General features: G+C 48.8%; 4 protein-coding genes across 4 annotated transcripts; 2 read left to right on the forward strand and 2 right to left on the reverse strand.

Moving 5' to 3' along the window:
- Window positions 1-2,165: 2,165 nt before the first annotated feature.
- BO88DRAFT_134251 (cytochrome P450) lies at window positions 2,166-4,356 on the reverse strand. Its single transcript, XM_025701406.1, has 6 exons — window positions 3,849-4,356; window positions 3,676-3,792; window positions 3,519-3,621; window positions 3,398-3,466; window positions 2,742-3,347; window positions 2,166-2,679 (listed from the first exon to the last, which is right to left on the reverse strand). The coding sequence occupies exons 1-6, from the start codon at window positions 4,071-4,073 to the stop codon at window positions 2,249-2,251; spliced, it is 1,551 nt and encodes a 516-aa protein (XP_025559417.1). The 5' UTR covers window positions 4,074-4,356; the 3' UTR covers window positions 2,166-2,248.
- A 774-nt stretch (window positions 4,357-5,130) lies between these two features.
- BO88DRAFT_134168 (putative pyroglutamyl peptidase type I) lies at window positions 5,131-6,451 on the forward strand. The gene is made up of 2 exons (XM_025701405.1): window positions 5,131-5,423; window positions 5,479-6,451. The coding sequence occupies exons 1-2, from the start codon at window positions 5,313-5,315 to the stop codon at window positions 6,187-6,189; spliced, it is 822 nt and encodes a 273-aa protein (XP_025559418.1). The 5' UTR covers window positions 5,131-5,312; the 3' UTR covers window positions 6,190-6,451.
- A 169-nt stretch (window positions 6,452-6,620) lies between these two features.
- On the forward strand, window positions 6,621-7,903 carry BO88DRAFT_407388 (MOSC domain-containing protein). Its single transcript, XM_025707417.1, has one exon. The coding sequence runs from the start codon at window positions 6,714-6,716 to the stop codon at window positions 7,782-7,784; it is 1,071 nt and encodes a 356-aa protein (XP_025559419.1). The 5' UTR covers window positions 6,621-6,713; the 3' UTR covers window positions 7,785-7,903.
- On the reverse strand, window positions 7,824-11,224 carry BO88DRAFT_407389 (DNA-directed DNA polymerase POL5). The gene is made up of 5 exons (XM_025707418.1): window positions 10,747-11,224; window positions 10,095-10,683; window positions 9,239-10,044; window positions 8,888-9,190; window positions 7,824-8,837 (listed from the first exon to the last, which is right to left on the reverse strand). Exons 1-5 carry the CDS (start codon window positions 11,116-11,118, stop codon window positions 7,947-7,949), a joined length of 2,961 nt encoding a protein of 986 aa, XP_025559420.1. The 5' UTR covers window positions 11,119-11,224; the 3' UTR covers window positions 7,824-7,946.
- Between the last annotated feature and the right edge of the window lie 4,208 nt (window positions 11,225-15,432).

Genomic DNA, 15,432 nt, shown 5'->3' on the forward strand with positions numbered 1-15,432 from the left:
ATCCGCGCGTCTGGTAACTGACTGTATTCGCCGCGGTTCCTGCCACTCAGCGCCCGCGACCGCCTGTTTTGGATTTACTAGCGCAAATCTGCCTGCCTGCCTGCGCCGGGGGAAGGTTCCATTCATTTTGTTCCTGGCTAAATCCATACTTTTTTAGTATCGTCGTGCTATACTTTAGACCACACTACTATCTACTAGTAATCTACCGTTTACTTCCAACTCCATCGATGGACCCAGAAATAGTAATTCAGATGGCTGGGGATGGAGACTCACACGGACAGAAAAAATTTTAGATTCAAAAAGCACTGATGATATTATAATTATAGCAGTACGTAGTGTTATTTTTGGTACTGAACGATGGAGTTGTTGCCTTTTAGGGTGTAGACTGTTGATATCGTCCTTGACTAACGATGTTGATATTGTGGGACATGTTGGGACTTGGGGATGGAATGATCAAAGTGGATATTAGTACGGAGTACTTTGTACTACTATTTATCGCGGACATAACTAAATCCCGATGCTTTTCAATGCATGATGGTACCATAGTAACTGCCGTTTGGGATCAATAATAATATGGAGTGACCTTCCCCAGCCTTCTTATTTTCTATAGACAGTACTCAAATGGCACTGAAAACAACTATTCAACTACAGTAGTATCACCTATCTCAGCAAGCACGTATTCATATTGTGAAAAATAAATTGTTCACAATAGTGAAATTCCACCTACGGACATCCACCTACCCCCCCTACCCCCAATCTAGACTATAGTCTTTCCATACCATGCAATACCTAACCAAATACTAGACAAAAAGTATGGAGTATATGTACATTCCAACCCCAACAAAAAAAGAATTAACATTGAAGATAACCATGCTCGACATATCCGTACACTGGCGTGCGCAGTACTTGCTTGCTTGCTTGTGCTTATACTGTATGCTACTCTAATTTTTGTTAACGGTTAGCAGGCAGGAAATACGATCCAATCCAGGGAAAAGTTAGCTAGCTAGCTAGCTACTAGCTCTAGCCAACTTGGGACTGGGAACCAGCAGCACGGGGCACTGTTGAACTGTGGTAAGTAGTTGGTTGGGCTAGGATTGAAGTAAGCTTGATTTTTGCTGGATCCATGGTTCTTTCCATCTAGGATCAGGGGCGGAACTTGATTTAGTTAGGTTTCTTTGTTGAGAGGAGGAGGGCTAGGTAGGGTACTAAAGTATTTCTATTAACCTGTATATTTAATTGATATATATTTCATAATGTAGTTAATTGCCAATTATTGTAGAATACGTAAGTACATTATCTCGTGTCATCTTCCCTGTTGATTTAATATGTCACTTCTCTAGCACCCACCTACTATCATAATACTCACTGGAGAGGCATACTGCCTCTCCCTCGGGTTACTTTTACCACATCATCATCGACCAGCCCTAACGATTAACCAAAGGTAAGTAAGTTACTTCCATGTCCAGTTCTACACCGCAATCTCCTTACCGCGTATATGCATCTGCACTATGCAACTATGGTGCCCTGTATGGAATACACAACATACTATTTACCTACCTACACATCAAATTATTATCACTCAATAGTAAACTACTAGCTAGTAATTACCCACGTAAGCGGTCTAGCCTACCTGCACCTGCACCTGCAGATAATGCAGTGCAGTGGTTCATGTTCTTTTCTTGCTTACTGCTTACCTATTTAGGAATTAGAGGTAAGACAAAAACAAACAGCCTTGGATCCTGGAACCGTGCCGCCTAGATAGGTATGTATGTATGTATCTACTGTATGGAGTAGATAGAGCATGATCCATTCTGCAACTAGACACTCGCCACAACCATCTTAGTTAAACATGATAGAATAAAGTATGACGAATGAAATCAAATCACAAGCGAAGAATGCAGTTAGTGTATGTGTGAAGAATAGAACCGGTTTGTATCTGGTGCGGTATTATTCGCGTCAGCCTCGCCACATTCATCCCTTGCTTTGAAACTGGTTTTTTCGTGGCCTCGTTGCATATGACTGACTTGTCTTGGATGCATGTGGAGACGCCGTTGGAAAGAACGAAAAAAGCAAAACAAACCATGTCATAAGGCGACGTGATCTGCTGAGATATGTCTTAGATTTGTTTTGATCTTTGTATGTGGTTCTGATTGGTTGATCGAGTTGATCGGATATAGGCAATCTAGTATGTACACAGTACGCGGTACTGGTCGATTTGGTATATACAGGCTCAAGGAAGAGGGATGGATCACGACAGATCTACCTCTGGCTGTCGGGGCTTGAATAGGAATTCCACTGTCGGATCGCAAATCGACTCTGTTCCGTGCATAAAGTTCATCGGTCGCGTTGTGCGGCCATCGGCGAACTTCCAGTCGTATCTCATGAGGAAGTGGATGAGGAGAATCTTTACTTCGTTCGAGGCGAAAAAGCGTCCCGGGCATGCATGCATGCCATGTCCGAAGCCGAGATGTTCCGGGCTGGTGGTCACGAACTGGAACCGGTGCTCGTTGCCGGGTTCTTGACGCTTCTTGTAGAATCGGAAGCCGTCGTACGTCTTTGCGTTCGGGTAGAGAGTTTCATCCTCCATGTTGTGCGCCGAAACTGCTACGCTGGCGCCCTTGGGGATGCGGGTGCCGTCGGACAGCATGATATCTCCTATAGCGAGGCGGTTGAGGAAGGCTGTACTTGTATGTCAGAAGAGCCCTTGTTGAGGCTTGAAGCGGGCTGAACTGGGTGCTTACCAATGCCGGCGGCGTGCATTCGCTGGGATTCCTTCAGTACGCTATCCATCAGTTTCATCTTGGTCAAGCTGGTCTTCTTCAATCCTCCGTCTTCACTGACGATAGCAATGATCTCGTCTCTCAGTGGCTGGATGTGCTCCGGGTAGGCTGTCAAGTCGTACATAATGTTCGTGAGGAGGTTAGAAGTCGTATGGATCGCCGCCAGGGAAAGGCCGACCTGGGCGACAGCGATGTCTATCGGCCGGCCAGCAGCAACCTCCTCGAACCAGTCCAACGTGTCTGCGTGCGTCCTCGGAGGGTCCTCTTCAGGAAGCTTGCCTTCCCGGATGAGTTTCCGCTTTTCCACCTCACGATTGATGATGCCGGAAGCGATGCGAATATCTTTCCGGGTCTCACGAGTCGACGGCAAGAACCAGTGGACAAAAGGACGGAGGATTGAAGGGTAAAGTCTGAGGTCACGAGCAGCAACGAAAGCGTGGATGGTATAGTTGACGGAAACGTCCAACCACTGCTTGTCGCGACAGATTTTCTCACCCAGAAACACAAGAGAGGACAGACGAGCTACGATATGGGGAATCTCCTGTGCAAAGTTGAAGGAGAGCCATTCTATAACATGTTAGAAGGTCGACTACCGTTGATGGATGTGAGTCACGTACCCCCAGTGTCCGGAAGCTTTTCATTCATGACTGTAGCTGTCTCCCTTGAAAGTGGAGTGATCAGTTGCCCTGCAAGAGAGTCAGTGTTCTGCTTAAAATTGTTCCCACCGGACCACCTTACCAAGCCCTTGAGTAATCTTCTTATTGATCACTTCAAGGAATATGCCCTCGTGATCTAATCCATCGAACGGCTCAAATCCTGGGATCTTGGATCCAAAAAAGCTCTGCCCATATGTCAGTATTTTCTATGTACATACCCACAAGTGAGTGGTGCATACCTTCTTGTTTGCTTCATTGAAGTCAAGAAGTGGATGGTTCTTAACTTCGTCCACTAGGCTTGGATGAAGGACAATCGTTGGCCTAGCGGAGAAAACAACCTGGAACGATTTTCTACCCTGCAGATATATTAGCTTCCGCCGCTAATGCGTTGGCAGCGCACTTTAATCCATACCTGACTGAAACCCTCAGCGAAGAGCTCCTTTGCAGACGTGACAAATCGTTGCTTGGCTTTTGTGTTTGTGATTTCCCATTTGCTTTTGCCAATTAGGGGGATATTCTTGTATGGAAAACTATCTGCTAGTTCATGGTAGAAGCTGGAAACAAAGACCAAGATCAAGGCCAGTACAACCCCCTGCAAGAGATGTTGGTTATCGAGGACCTCGAGGATGACTGCCATTGCCGGAGTGGGTAACAAAAGGCACTGTGAAAATCATGAAAATGAGGGGCCAGGGTCGAAATCGGCGTTGGAACCGCCCGACTACTTATACGAATATATACTTTTGAAACAACCGAGTTCCCAGATGGCTTGTCTCCACACCATCCTTGTCTATGAGGATGGATCATCGAATACGCTTAATACGACGGGAGGATCGGGTGTGAAATGAAAAGCCGCTGATTGACAGCAACAGGGTGGGCCGGAGGGAATGAACCATTTGGGCGACTCAGGACGAGGGATGGATATCGGGTCTCCCTTTCGCCGAGTTGTGATTGACACAAAGGTTACCCAAGGAGGAATGTCGCTTGGGAACCCCCGTCGTATTGTGTTGGAATACGTTCGCTTTGCGAGGGAATACGGCACCAACATAGTCAGAATCGGCCGGCTGGTCTAGCCTGCTCCATGGTAAGCATAAATCATGGCTGTCCTTTATGTGAGACGGCAACCTATTCTCATCTGGGTAGTCAAATGCCATTCCACTTCATCGTCAGATGCTTCGATTTGCCTGTTCGTTCATTCGTTTAGTCCTTTGCCTCCATCTGGGGATACGCTAAACCATTTTCGGACCGTATTGGCGTATCGCGGGGGATGCCTGAACACCTTAAATCTTCACTGAACCGCAATTGCTGACCAGAAACAATTTAGTTCAAGGATCGGAGGGTATCTGCTGTGTCTGTGTTGTGTCTGTGTTCTTGTGAGTGCATCATCATGAGTCTAATCCAGTCACACAAGTCAATCCAGACCGTGGGCCATTCAGAAGGACCAGAAGCTAAGTGCGGGTGATCAACCGCGACCGGTCCATATACGGAAAGTCGTTGGAGATGAATGGCATCCAAACAGCTGCAAACAATGGCCATAGAATGAGTTTGCAGACATTCTCATCGTCGAAGAGAAGAACAATGAAGACTCAAGGAGATACGGAAGCAGGAAAAGAGACTGCGGCCGGCGAGAAAGACACGATGCGACGAACGCTTATCTCGTGACGCCAAGACAATGCGGGGAAAGCTGCCCTTCAAGACCCAACTGGTCTGTCTCTTTCTCATTACAACCTCATCGCCTGGTTTAACTTTCTGGACTGTGGTGGCTTGGAAGCCGGTCGGATCGAGTTCTCTAGCTGCTACCTGCTCTTCTTCGATGACTGGCCTTTGTTAACCCCAACATTCTTCCTTGGTACTTCTGTAGGGATAGTCGGTGCTTATCATGGGAGACTACGGCCCCGGAGTGTCGTCGCTCACGGCCCAGCCACCTGGGAATCCGCCTGTCTCTGGTACAGATCAGGATGAGATCTCAGTTCTTGTAACAGGCTTTGGGGTAAGCTTTCAGCTTCTATGCCGTTCTCTTGATATCGCAACTCACATGTATACAGCCATTCAAGTCTAACCTAGTGAACGCCTCATATCTGATAGCCTCATCACTACCACCCTCATTCACCTTCTCACCTGCCTCTTCAGACGGCTCCGAAGCTGTTCCCCGTCGGGTTTCGATAAATGTTCACCCTTCACCCATAACTGTTGCATACTCCACGGTGCGGACGACTCTTCCTGTCATTCTCGATGACTATGCCAAGACGCACGGGGGCCGGCGCCCAGACATTGTCATTCACATTGGCATAGCAGCAATGAGGAATTACTACTCCGTCGAGACGCAGGCTCATCGCGACGGATATCTGATGTCCGATATCAAAGGCAGATCCGGGTACGAGGATGGCGAGAAGCTGTGGAGGGAGCTCGACTTGCCACTGGTGCTGAGAGCTGGCCCTTCAGAGGGACACGCCTCGGAGAAGAAACACCTCAGCCCCCGGCCCCCGAACGATGATTTTCTAACAGCATGGAGGTCCTTTTGCCCTCCGGAAACCGATGCGCGGGTCTCCACTGATGCCGGACGCTATCTCTGCGAATTCATCCTGTACACCAGCTTGGCACTGGCGTACCAGGCCGGTGAGGATCGCAATGTCACTTTCTTCCATGTCCCTGCGTCGTGCTTGGATGAGGATATAGAGACGGGCAAGGAGGTTGCCGTCGCGCTGATCAAGGCTCTTGTGACTAGCTGGAGTGAGCAGCAACACAGCGTCTCCTAGAATTTGAACGATTTTTGGATCTTTTTTGGAGTTGTGACATTGAGTGATTACTAGCAGCTTTGGTTCATCGGTGGTTCTATCTGAGTACTATAGTTTTGATTATATTTGCATCATTGGATACATGGCGCCTGATGGTCATGATTGCATCACACCTAGCGCCGCACATTTCGAGCATAAGGAGTGTCGGTATATGATCACCATCATCTGATTACTGGTACTGTATTTGTGTAAGATAGAACCAATCTAGATTATATGCTCACGCCCTACATGAACAAGCTCCACTTAAGCTATGCGGCCGTTAGCGCAATGCGATATGATATCCCGTTGGCGGAATAAGAATGGCAGTTGCGGATATTGCGGTTATCTTATCGCTCTTATCGCCAATTTCCCAGCTCAACTTTCTTTGTCTCTCTTTCTTCCACTTCCTCTTTCCAAACTACACACTGACTCCCACAGCAATGAAAGCACCAAACAATCCCTAACAACCCACATACAATTGACGAACACATAAAACAAAAACCACAATGGAAACACCCACCCTCCTCCTCCTCACCACCTTCACCATCCTCCTCCTCCCCCTCCTCTTCTCCCCCAAAGCCACCCACATCCTCAAACACAACCTCAACCTCCTCCGTCACCACCACCCCAAACCCACCACTATCCACTCCCTCTACATCTACCCCATAAAATCCTGCCGAGGGATCCGTCTCCCCCAGACAACCCTACACAAGCACGGCCTCTCCCTCGACCGCCGCTGGATGTTCATCGACGCAAAAACCAACCAATTCCTCACCATCCGCCAAGACTCGCGCATGACGCTCATCACCACAGCCCTCTCCGCGGACTCCTCCCGTCTGCTCATCTCAATCCCCTCTTTCTCCAAAGACAAGGAAATCTCCCTCCCTACAAACCCTACCCCCGATTGGCTCGCGCAACATACTACCCTCGAACACGTCACGATCTGGGATACAGTCACGGATGCGTATGCGTACGGCTCTGACGTCAATGCCCTATTCAGTGAATTTCTCGGCCGAGAGGTGAAGCTAGTGTACAAGGGCCCTGAGCGTCGCATTCTGCGCGGGAACGGCGCCCCGGAGATTTTGGGTAGAGAACAGGATACGTATTTCCCGGATGTGCATCCGGTGTTGATTGCTTCGGTGGCGTCGATTGAGGAGTTGAATGCGAGGTTGGTGAAGGATGGGAATGATGCTATCACGATTGAGAGGTTCAGGCCGAATATTGTGGTTACCGGGGATGTGCCGTGGGAGGAGGATTCGTGGAAGGTGGTGCGGATTGTAGGTAATGGAAAGGATGGGAAGGATGGGAAGGAGGGAATTGGGGCAGTGGTGGAGTTGGATGTCGTGGCTAGGTGTGCGAGATGTCAGGTTCCGAATGTTGATCCTGATACGGCGGAGAAGCATCGTCGGCAGCCGTGGGATACGCTTATGAAGTATCGCCGTGTGGATGAGGGGATTAAGTTCAAGCCTTGTTTTGGGATGTTGAGTGCCCCGAGGCAGGAGGGGAGGGTTGAGGTGGGGATGGGGTTTGAGGTTGTGGAGGTTACCGATGGACATCGGTATATCAAGGGTTTTTAGAGATTTCGGTCAGTGGGTGGAGGTAATCATGTTACTATGTCTATAACTTAGTATACTAGGAGGGAGGTGGTGTATATATTACATGCTTTTGGGACTGGTCCCAATCAATCCATATGAGTTGACTTCTAACTAGCCATCTATACAGTAATTCCTCCGTAGCAGCTAATTCTTCATCTGCTTGCTACTCGACACACACCAGTTATTCCAATCGGTAAAGAACGACGGCTGCACATGGCACTTCTTGCTAATGAGCTGCGCCTTTCTCGTCTCACCATAAACATCCACCACCCCAGCAATCGTCTCCCTATCATGCGCCACCAGCGTCTTCACCACCAACAAACTAGCCTGGCTGCACGCCGACGCATGCGCCGGCGGCCCACTATGCGTCGCCTCGGTGTGAATCGACTTCAACAGCTCCCAGACCGGCTCGATCTCAACATCCAGCTTCGGCAGCGCCGCGCCCTTGCAGTGCTTAGTGTACTCGCGGAGCACATTAGCAGCCTTATTCGAGATCTGCTTGACAGTGGAGCGGCGGGTAAGGCGCAACAACGGCAGAAGGAGATCAAGCGCCAGGATCTTGGAGTGGCATTTCTTGACGTAGATTTCGAGCAAATCGAGAACGCGGTTCTTGAAGTTGATCATGTTTTCTTTGGCGTCCTTTTTGTCTTTCTTTTGGCCGAGGGCGTCGCGTCGCGCTTTGAAGACTTTCACGAGTTGCGTGTCGATTTCTTCCATCTCGTCGTCGTTCATGTCGGCGTCGGAGCCTTCGGAGTCGTCTTCGTTGAGGTCTTTGTCGGCGCGGTGGGTGCCCAGCGCTTCGGCGAGCTTGGCTTCGAAGATCGCTTCTTCGAGGTCGTTGCCGCTGGATTCGTTGTCGTCTTCGTCTTCGTCGTCACTTTCGTCGTTGTCGGAGTCGGAGCCGGCGTCGCCGTCGATGACTTCGACGTCGCTGTCGTCTTCTCCGTCGACGTCCATCATGTCCTCGTCGCCTTCGTCGTCTTGCTGGTCGAACATTTCTTGCTGTCCGGCAAGACTCTCTTTCGCTTCCAGGATCTGAGATGGAATGTTAGTGGGGATTGTGAGGGGTGGGGGTATGGACATACCGAGGTCAACGACTCCAGGCCGTTCTCTGTAATGCTGTCGGCGAAAGCACCAAAGACTTGCTCACTCATGCGGCGGAAAAGCTGGGACTGCTTGGATGCGAAACTCAGCAGGATTTCCACCAGAGCGTCCGAGGCGTCAGAGGTTTCCTCCTTTTTGGACTTCTTGTCGCCGAAGATCTTGGTGTAGCAGAAGTCGAGTTCCTCCAGCATGGAGGCGGCATCGGCGTCGCCGTTGTATACTTGCAGAATGGTCAAGGAGTACAGCAGCTTGAAGGCATCGATGCTGGCCTTGTCACCCTTCTCCTATTATGGGTTAATAATGGATGATGGCTATGCCGACGATAGACTTACCATATTAGCGAGCTTCTTCAGTGACTTGAAGGCGTTCTTCACGGCGTCCTGGATAGTGTCGTCCATGTTGATGATGAACTTTCCGTGCTCTTCAGACTTGACAGCGTCACGGATGTGGCGAACAACGACGTACGGAACGCCCGCGTACTTTTGCGTAGCGATGAGACTGTTGATACACGAGTTGATGCGGCTCCGGAAGAGCTCCTGTGTCTGCTCCGTCACAGGGGGAGTGACGGACTGGTCCCGGCCTTCTTCCGCGGGCTTGAAGTAGGCGAACCGAACAAAAGCGAAGAGGATCTTCTCAAGGATCTTCTGCATGCCATCCTCGTCGTCACTGGCCGAAGCCCGGGCACGGACAATGGACAGGAGGAGACCGGCCAAGAACTGGCGGCTCGACGCAGCAGCCTTGCTGTCAGTCGTTCCCGGGGATGCAATGAGGGATTCGAAGAGCGGAACGATCTGCTTCAGAGCGGCCAAGTTGGCTTCAGCGACAATCTTCTCCACGGTCTTCGTCTTGGTTGCCTGGTCGAAGTTCACAGTCCCGGTTGAGCCCATGAGACCACGCACAGAAGCGGCGGCAAACTCAGGCTCCTTGGACACACGTGTCTGGACGGCCTTTGCAACCTTCACAGCCATGCGGTGTAGGTATCTGTCTTCGACAGCAAGCTGGTTCATCAGACACCTGACGAGGTTCTTGGTAAACACCAGGGAAGCCAAGCTCAGGGGAGATTCGTTGATGACCTTGTTGAACAGGAGGAAGCCCCAGTATTTACGTTCCTCTGAGGATGAAGAGGCGAAGAGACCATCTGAACAGATATGTTAGATAGATGCCACCACAACTGAGGGGGAAACTCACTGTCGACAACTTCCGTCCAGAAGTCAGCGAAGCTGATACGGGACGAAGAACCCTTGGATTTGCTCTCCTTTGTGGGAGCATCGGCAAGTCTGCTGATGACAGTGTCCCAGGCAAAGTGAAGCTTCGAGTTCCAGACTCCAGATGACTTTGCCTTGTTTCCGCCTTCGCTTTCGGTGTCAGCAGAGGAAGACTCCTTCATGACCTTGGCCAGCTGGTTCCTCTCCTTTGCGTCCAAAGGATCATCGTGCTTCCAGACCTTGCTGGGGAACTTCGCATTCGGGAACAGGTCCTTAGCAGCGAGCCAGATGGCCACTCCCTCTGGGGTGCGTGCAAGATCGTTCGAGCACAGACGCTCAAATGCGGATTCCAGGAACTTAGCATCAGCCTTCTGGGCCGCAAGTTCGTAGATGCAGCGATAGATGATCCAGCCGCACTCCTCCCGGATCCAGGGCTTCTTCTTGGCCAGTTCAAACACCAGGTCCAGGAGCTTAGTCCACTCGTTGAATGGAGCGTTGGGCTTGAACAGAATGGAGGACTTGATGATAGCCTCAGCACCAAACAGACGACCGAAATAGTGGTCTCTTTGTTCCTGTAGAGTAAAGTAAGCATTGCATTGTAGAATAAGATGTGACCTAGATAAGGATGTATTTACCTGACCAGACTCACCACCAGAAGCATTAGACTGCGACTCCCAGATGTTCATGACAGTCGAGATATTCAGTTCGGATGACTCGCGGGGAGCTCCAAAGACCTGAGACAGAACCTCAGTCAATGCAATAGAGAAGCCAATTCTGGCGGCTTTGCGACTACTGCAGAGACCACGGAAGAGTCTCTGCAAGGCTTTTTTGATCTGCTCATCGGCGGGGTTCTTGTCGGAAGTGAACTGAGATACCAGGGCTTGGGCAGCCTTCAATCTGATCTCGTCCTTCTCATTAGCGAGGTCTTCATAGATCTCGACCAATTTGGTGTCGACGTTGACCGGCTCACGGCGCCGCTTTTTGGACGCGGCATTGTTTTGCGCCATTGCGGGGAATGAAGAAATGAAAACTTCCTCGCCACTAATTAGATGTATTGAATTGATTCACAGATGATGAATCAATCATAAGACAGTCGCTGGACAGACCCACGACGACTGGGATGCAGGAGTTGCTTGCGATTCCGCTTCCGAAAATTTATGAGGCGATTGGCTTAATCGGGTTAGCGCGCCCCGGACGGCTTGGCTCTTTACATAACCCAGCTTATATTCATAACTCACTATACTACACTATCTATTGCTGTGTTTGTACCTCTTTAAATCGAAATAATATGGCTATGAGTTAAGTCACAATATTTATCTGCTTTATGCGTGGATATTTACTGAAGAAGATCTGGGGTGTGATGCGAAAACACTTTGCGTGCTCTTGAATCGCTGTTATCTTATCGCACTGCATATGATGCCTCAATATTGAATGCCCCAGTATATCGAACCGCTATCAACTACTGCAGTGTAGTTGTAACTCACACATGAGAAAGCTTAGGGTGTTGCCTCATCATTTACGGTATTTTCAGGGTAAATAACTGAAGGGACATTTGTGCCGCCGTCGTTCATGCTATGACACTCTAGGTCGGGGTAATCCCCTTGATAAAAAAGGGTCTTTGGCCTAGAGACGGAAAAATGGACTTCTTTGAACCATTTCGGCCTTTTGTCCTATGTTTTCCACCGCTCATAGGGAATGTCAAGGACTTCAACCTGCTCCAGTGTGACCTGGTCAAGGAATGGAAGGAAGACTTCGAATAGAGGCCGTGCACCGGAGATCTCCCATATGGTACAGGCGAGTGTTCATTTTTTTGAGGAAAAGGAGAGAGGCTTATCGGAAAACCAGGTCTCTGGTGGCTGAAGGAAAAAATAGGTTTCTGAGAAGTGTCGGGACGTTTTGTATGGGCTGTAAGACAGTCCAGAATCACACAAAGAAATCTTTGTCTCTTTGAGAGGAAGTTCTTGCCTTTCTAAGCCAAACAAGGTCTCAAAGAAAGCCCTAACAAGTACGCGGTTTGAAATAGCCTTGCCATCATCGCAAATAGTGGGCTCCGACTTTGGTTTTCCAGACCTCGAGTACAAATTTAGCGAGGAAAGCGTATATTTCGCCTTCGGAAACTCGACTAGAATGTTTCTTAGGTGAATATCTTGATAAGAGGATTAGTCGGTCTATACGGCTAGGAGTGTGTAATAACTACATATCGCCATGGGCAATTTTTCACTATGAAGAAAAGCAATTCCACGAATGAGTTAATCGATTAATGACTGCGCAAGCTGGGCTGAGGAACGCTCAATCCCTGAAGACTCCTTCGCGTCCAACGAGCTCATTCGAGCTGGATAGTGACAAGGCATCTTGGCCTCTCATTGGGGCCAGCAACCCAAAACTCGTCGAGGAGAGGCCGGACAATATCCCCTCCAGGCTTTTCCGATAACGCTCTTAGGTAGCGAAGCAGACCAGGTTCATCTGTGTTGCCACTTGAAAATGCAATGATGACCTTCACGGCGACATATCTAGAATTTTGTAGATCACGGGCCATCCATATAGTGGAGTGTCCTCCATGCCCAAGTTTATGAACCAGTTGATAGCGGCCTTCTGTCAATCTATCTCCGATCTGGAGATGATGATAGCTCCGGAACAATATAAGCTTAGCTCCTCCACATTCTCAATGAGCTGATATGGGCTCTCAAAGAAAAAAAAAGAAAAAAAAAAGATCTTAGGCTTGGTATGCAGTGGGCTTGTCAAAGAAGACATTATATGGGTTATACCGATGTGCTCTTAGTTGAAATTGAGTACGTGCAGCTGTCCATAGTAGCATCTTGCTAACAAACGATTGCCGCGCATAGATGCCTGACGGAGGTTCGTCGGTGGATAGGATGGTGACGCTCAGAATATTGCATTGGTTCTTCCTTTTGTAGTGTCTTTCATCAATGCTGAGTGATGGCCTGTTCCACAAGGATTGGTGACACACCGGAGAAAGGATACAGCCATTCCTTATGGAGCCAGGAGATAGGAACCTGCCTCATAGACTAGGTTTTTGTTTTAAAGTTATTCTGATGGAGTGAGCTTGCTCTGTCTTGTGAATCCATGGTATCAGCTAATGATAAATGGGTAAGGGAATTTTCGACTTATATACGAAGTTCTCTATAAGCGAAAATTCGCCGTTTCCGCCCATTGATGTCTTTGAAGATGCCTTTTCATTGTGATGCAACCGTCAAGATAGATTGCCTGAGCCTAACTTGTTCACATTGAGTGACCGCTCTCTCGGAATAATGAGAGTATTGTCATTAATATCAGTCCTTTCATGGTTCTTGCCGTTGCAGTGGATGAGATTTGACGAACTCAAATAACTCTTGAACATGCTACAGGGGATATATAGACTTAAAAGATTTCAAGTTCAATTCTTGCCTCAACCCTTCACTCCCTTCTTCACAGACTATATACTCATATTACTTCTCGCTAGCTTGTCAACGAACCTAACGCATATCCACGATGAGTTCAACTACTAGTCTTGACTTCATTCCTGCGGAGCTTATCGTCTATATAGGCGATTTCCTGGAACCACCATCACTGGCCGCCTTTGCCCGTACTGCAAAGCGATATTCACAACTTTTGACGCCCCAGCTTTTATCTCAATGGCTCCTGTGCGGATGTGACATGCGCCGTTGGCTCTCTTGGAAGCACACTAAGCATTGGGAATCCCCTCATATCATTGAATACAATGAAAAGTCCCCGTCTGATATTTGTCGGGCTTACTGTTGTCAAACATTGCTGCACCGGTTTGCACTTGGAGGTAACTTGTGCCTTGTGAAGCTCATGTTATCTAGGGGCGCAAACATCAACGCGCAAGATAAGCTTGAAAATACACCCTTACATTGGGCTGCCAGTGAAGGACATCTGCGTGTTGTTCAGGCTTTGATTGAAGCCGGAGCAGATGCCAATGTCGAGGACGAGAACGGCCATACACCACTGGGGATAGCCATAGTATGCAAGAAGTCGGCCGTGGTCCGATACCTGCTTGACTCAGTCCAATACGCTCAGGAAGCCATTCTGAGAGTGTTCGGTGACGAGATGATGGAGTATTGCACAAACTCAGATATCCCCATAATGATCTTTCATGCTCTCAAGGATTCCGGCTATGATTTCAGCTCGACTGACGCTAGCTCTGAGGGATATCTCCTTTCAGCCACCTCAAGAGGAGATATCACACTTGTGCAGCTTTTGCTCGCTGACGGCTCTGACCCTTTTCAAACGGATGGGTTGGGGGAAACAGCTTTGTTCATTGCCTGCTCGCAGGGTAACATAGAACTGGCAAGGCTGCTGATAAGCGCAATGCAAGCTGCTGGCGGTGACCCCTTCATAGCAAATGGAGTTGGTATCTCGCCACTGCTTCAAGTCATGACACATTATCAAGTGAATTTGGATCTCCTCAAACTACTTCTAGACTCCGGAGCATGTGTAGATGCTTCGAATGAGGTTTGGATCCGAAAAAGCGCACTGAAGGGCCCTAAGAGTGTGTTTGAGCTACTTCTTGACCGTGCACCTTCCTTATTTACATCGGACGCATTAGAATCATGCCTCTCGACGTATTTATTCGAGTTGGCAGTATTACTTAGCACCAATACTGATGATTTCAAAGCTACAGCCAGGATTCTAAAGCTGGCCAAATCTGGAAGGGTGAAAGTCGATGTATCCAGCTCAAAGAACTCACTAGTCAACCATACACCACTCTACTTCGCATGTCAGATAACGCACGATCAGATTTGGGCTTCGAGCATAATTCGCTCTTTGCTCGAGGCAGGGGCAGATGTTGACATACCAAACGGCATTGGCCGGACACCTATTCACAATATCCTGAGAACATCCAGGGACTACCAGGACCGTGAGGTTATATTGACAATGATCAAATCCAGCAGAAACATCAATCAGCTCAACGAGGACGGTGAGAGCTATCTACATCTTGCAGTCAAGTATAATCACCCACGTGCTGTACAGCTGCTGTTGAGCAAAATGAGCAAGGATGCCGTGCTTGCCCGTAATAATGCCGGCGATAATGCTCTGCACTGTGCTATGGAAACTGGAAATACCTCTATGATGCAGCAGCTTCTAGCCGCCGGTTTCGATGTTAATGCCAAGAGCCGGTGTGGAGAGACGGCTTTACACCGTGTGTCACGCTCTAGATATACGCATTCTATTGCGTCATGTATTACGTTGCTGGCTGAGGCGGGGGCAGACATGAATATACTAAACGATAATGGAATACCACCTATTCATGTTTCGACGAAGCAGGGGAGTCTCGAAGCGGTTGAGGCTTTTCTGGACAA

Source organism: Aspergillus vadensis, assembly GCF_003184925.1.
Source record: "Aspergillus vadensis CBS 113365 unplaced genomic scaffold BO88scaffold_24, whole genome shotgun sequence".
Taxonomy (NCBI): Eukaryota; Fungi; Ascomycota; class Eurotiomycetes; order Eurotiales; family Aspergillaceae; genus Aspergillus; species Aspergillus vadensis.

Coding starts and splice junctions, on each gene's coding strand:
- BO88DRAFT_407388 (XM_025707417.1), top strand. CDS start 6,714: ATGGAAACACCCACCCTCCTCCTCCTCACCACCTTCACCATCCTCCTC.
- BO88DRAFT_134168 (XM_025701405.1), top strand. CDS start 5,313: ATGGGAGACTACGGCCCCGGAGTGTCGTCGCTCACGGCCCAGCCACCT. Junction 5,424..5,478: donor TTCTTGTAACAGGCTTTGGG/GTAAGCTTTCAG, acceptor ACATGTATACAG/CCATTCAAGTCTAACCTAGT.
- BO88DRAFT_134251 (XM_025701406.1), bottom strand. CDS start 4,073: ATGGCAGTCATCCTCGAGGTCCTCGATAACCAACATCTCTTGCAGGGG. Junction 3,622..3,675: donor TCAATGAAGCAAACAAGAAG/GTATGCACCACT, acceptor ACATATGGGCAG/AGCTTTTTTGGATCCAAGAT. Junction 3,348..3,397: donor AAAGCTTCCGGACACTGGGG/GTACGTGACTCA, acceptor AACATGTTATAG/AATGGCTCTCCTTCAACTTT.
- BO88DRAFT_407389 (XM_025707418.1), bottom strand. CDS start 11,118: ATGGCGCAAAACAATGCCGCGTCCAAAAAGCGGCGCCGTGAGCCGGTC. Junction 9,191..9,238: donor TGAAGAAGCTCGCTAATATG/GTAAGTCTATCG, acceptor AACCCATAATAG/GAGAAGGGTGACAAGGCCAG. Junction 8,838..8,887: donor GCCTGGAGTCGTTGACCTCG/GTATGTCCATAC, acceptor ATTCCATCTCAG/ATCCTGGAAGCGAAAGAGAG.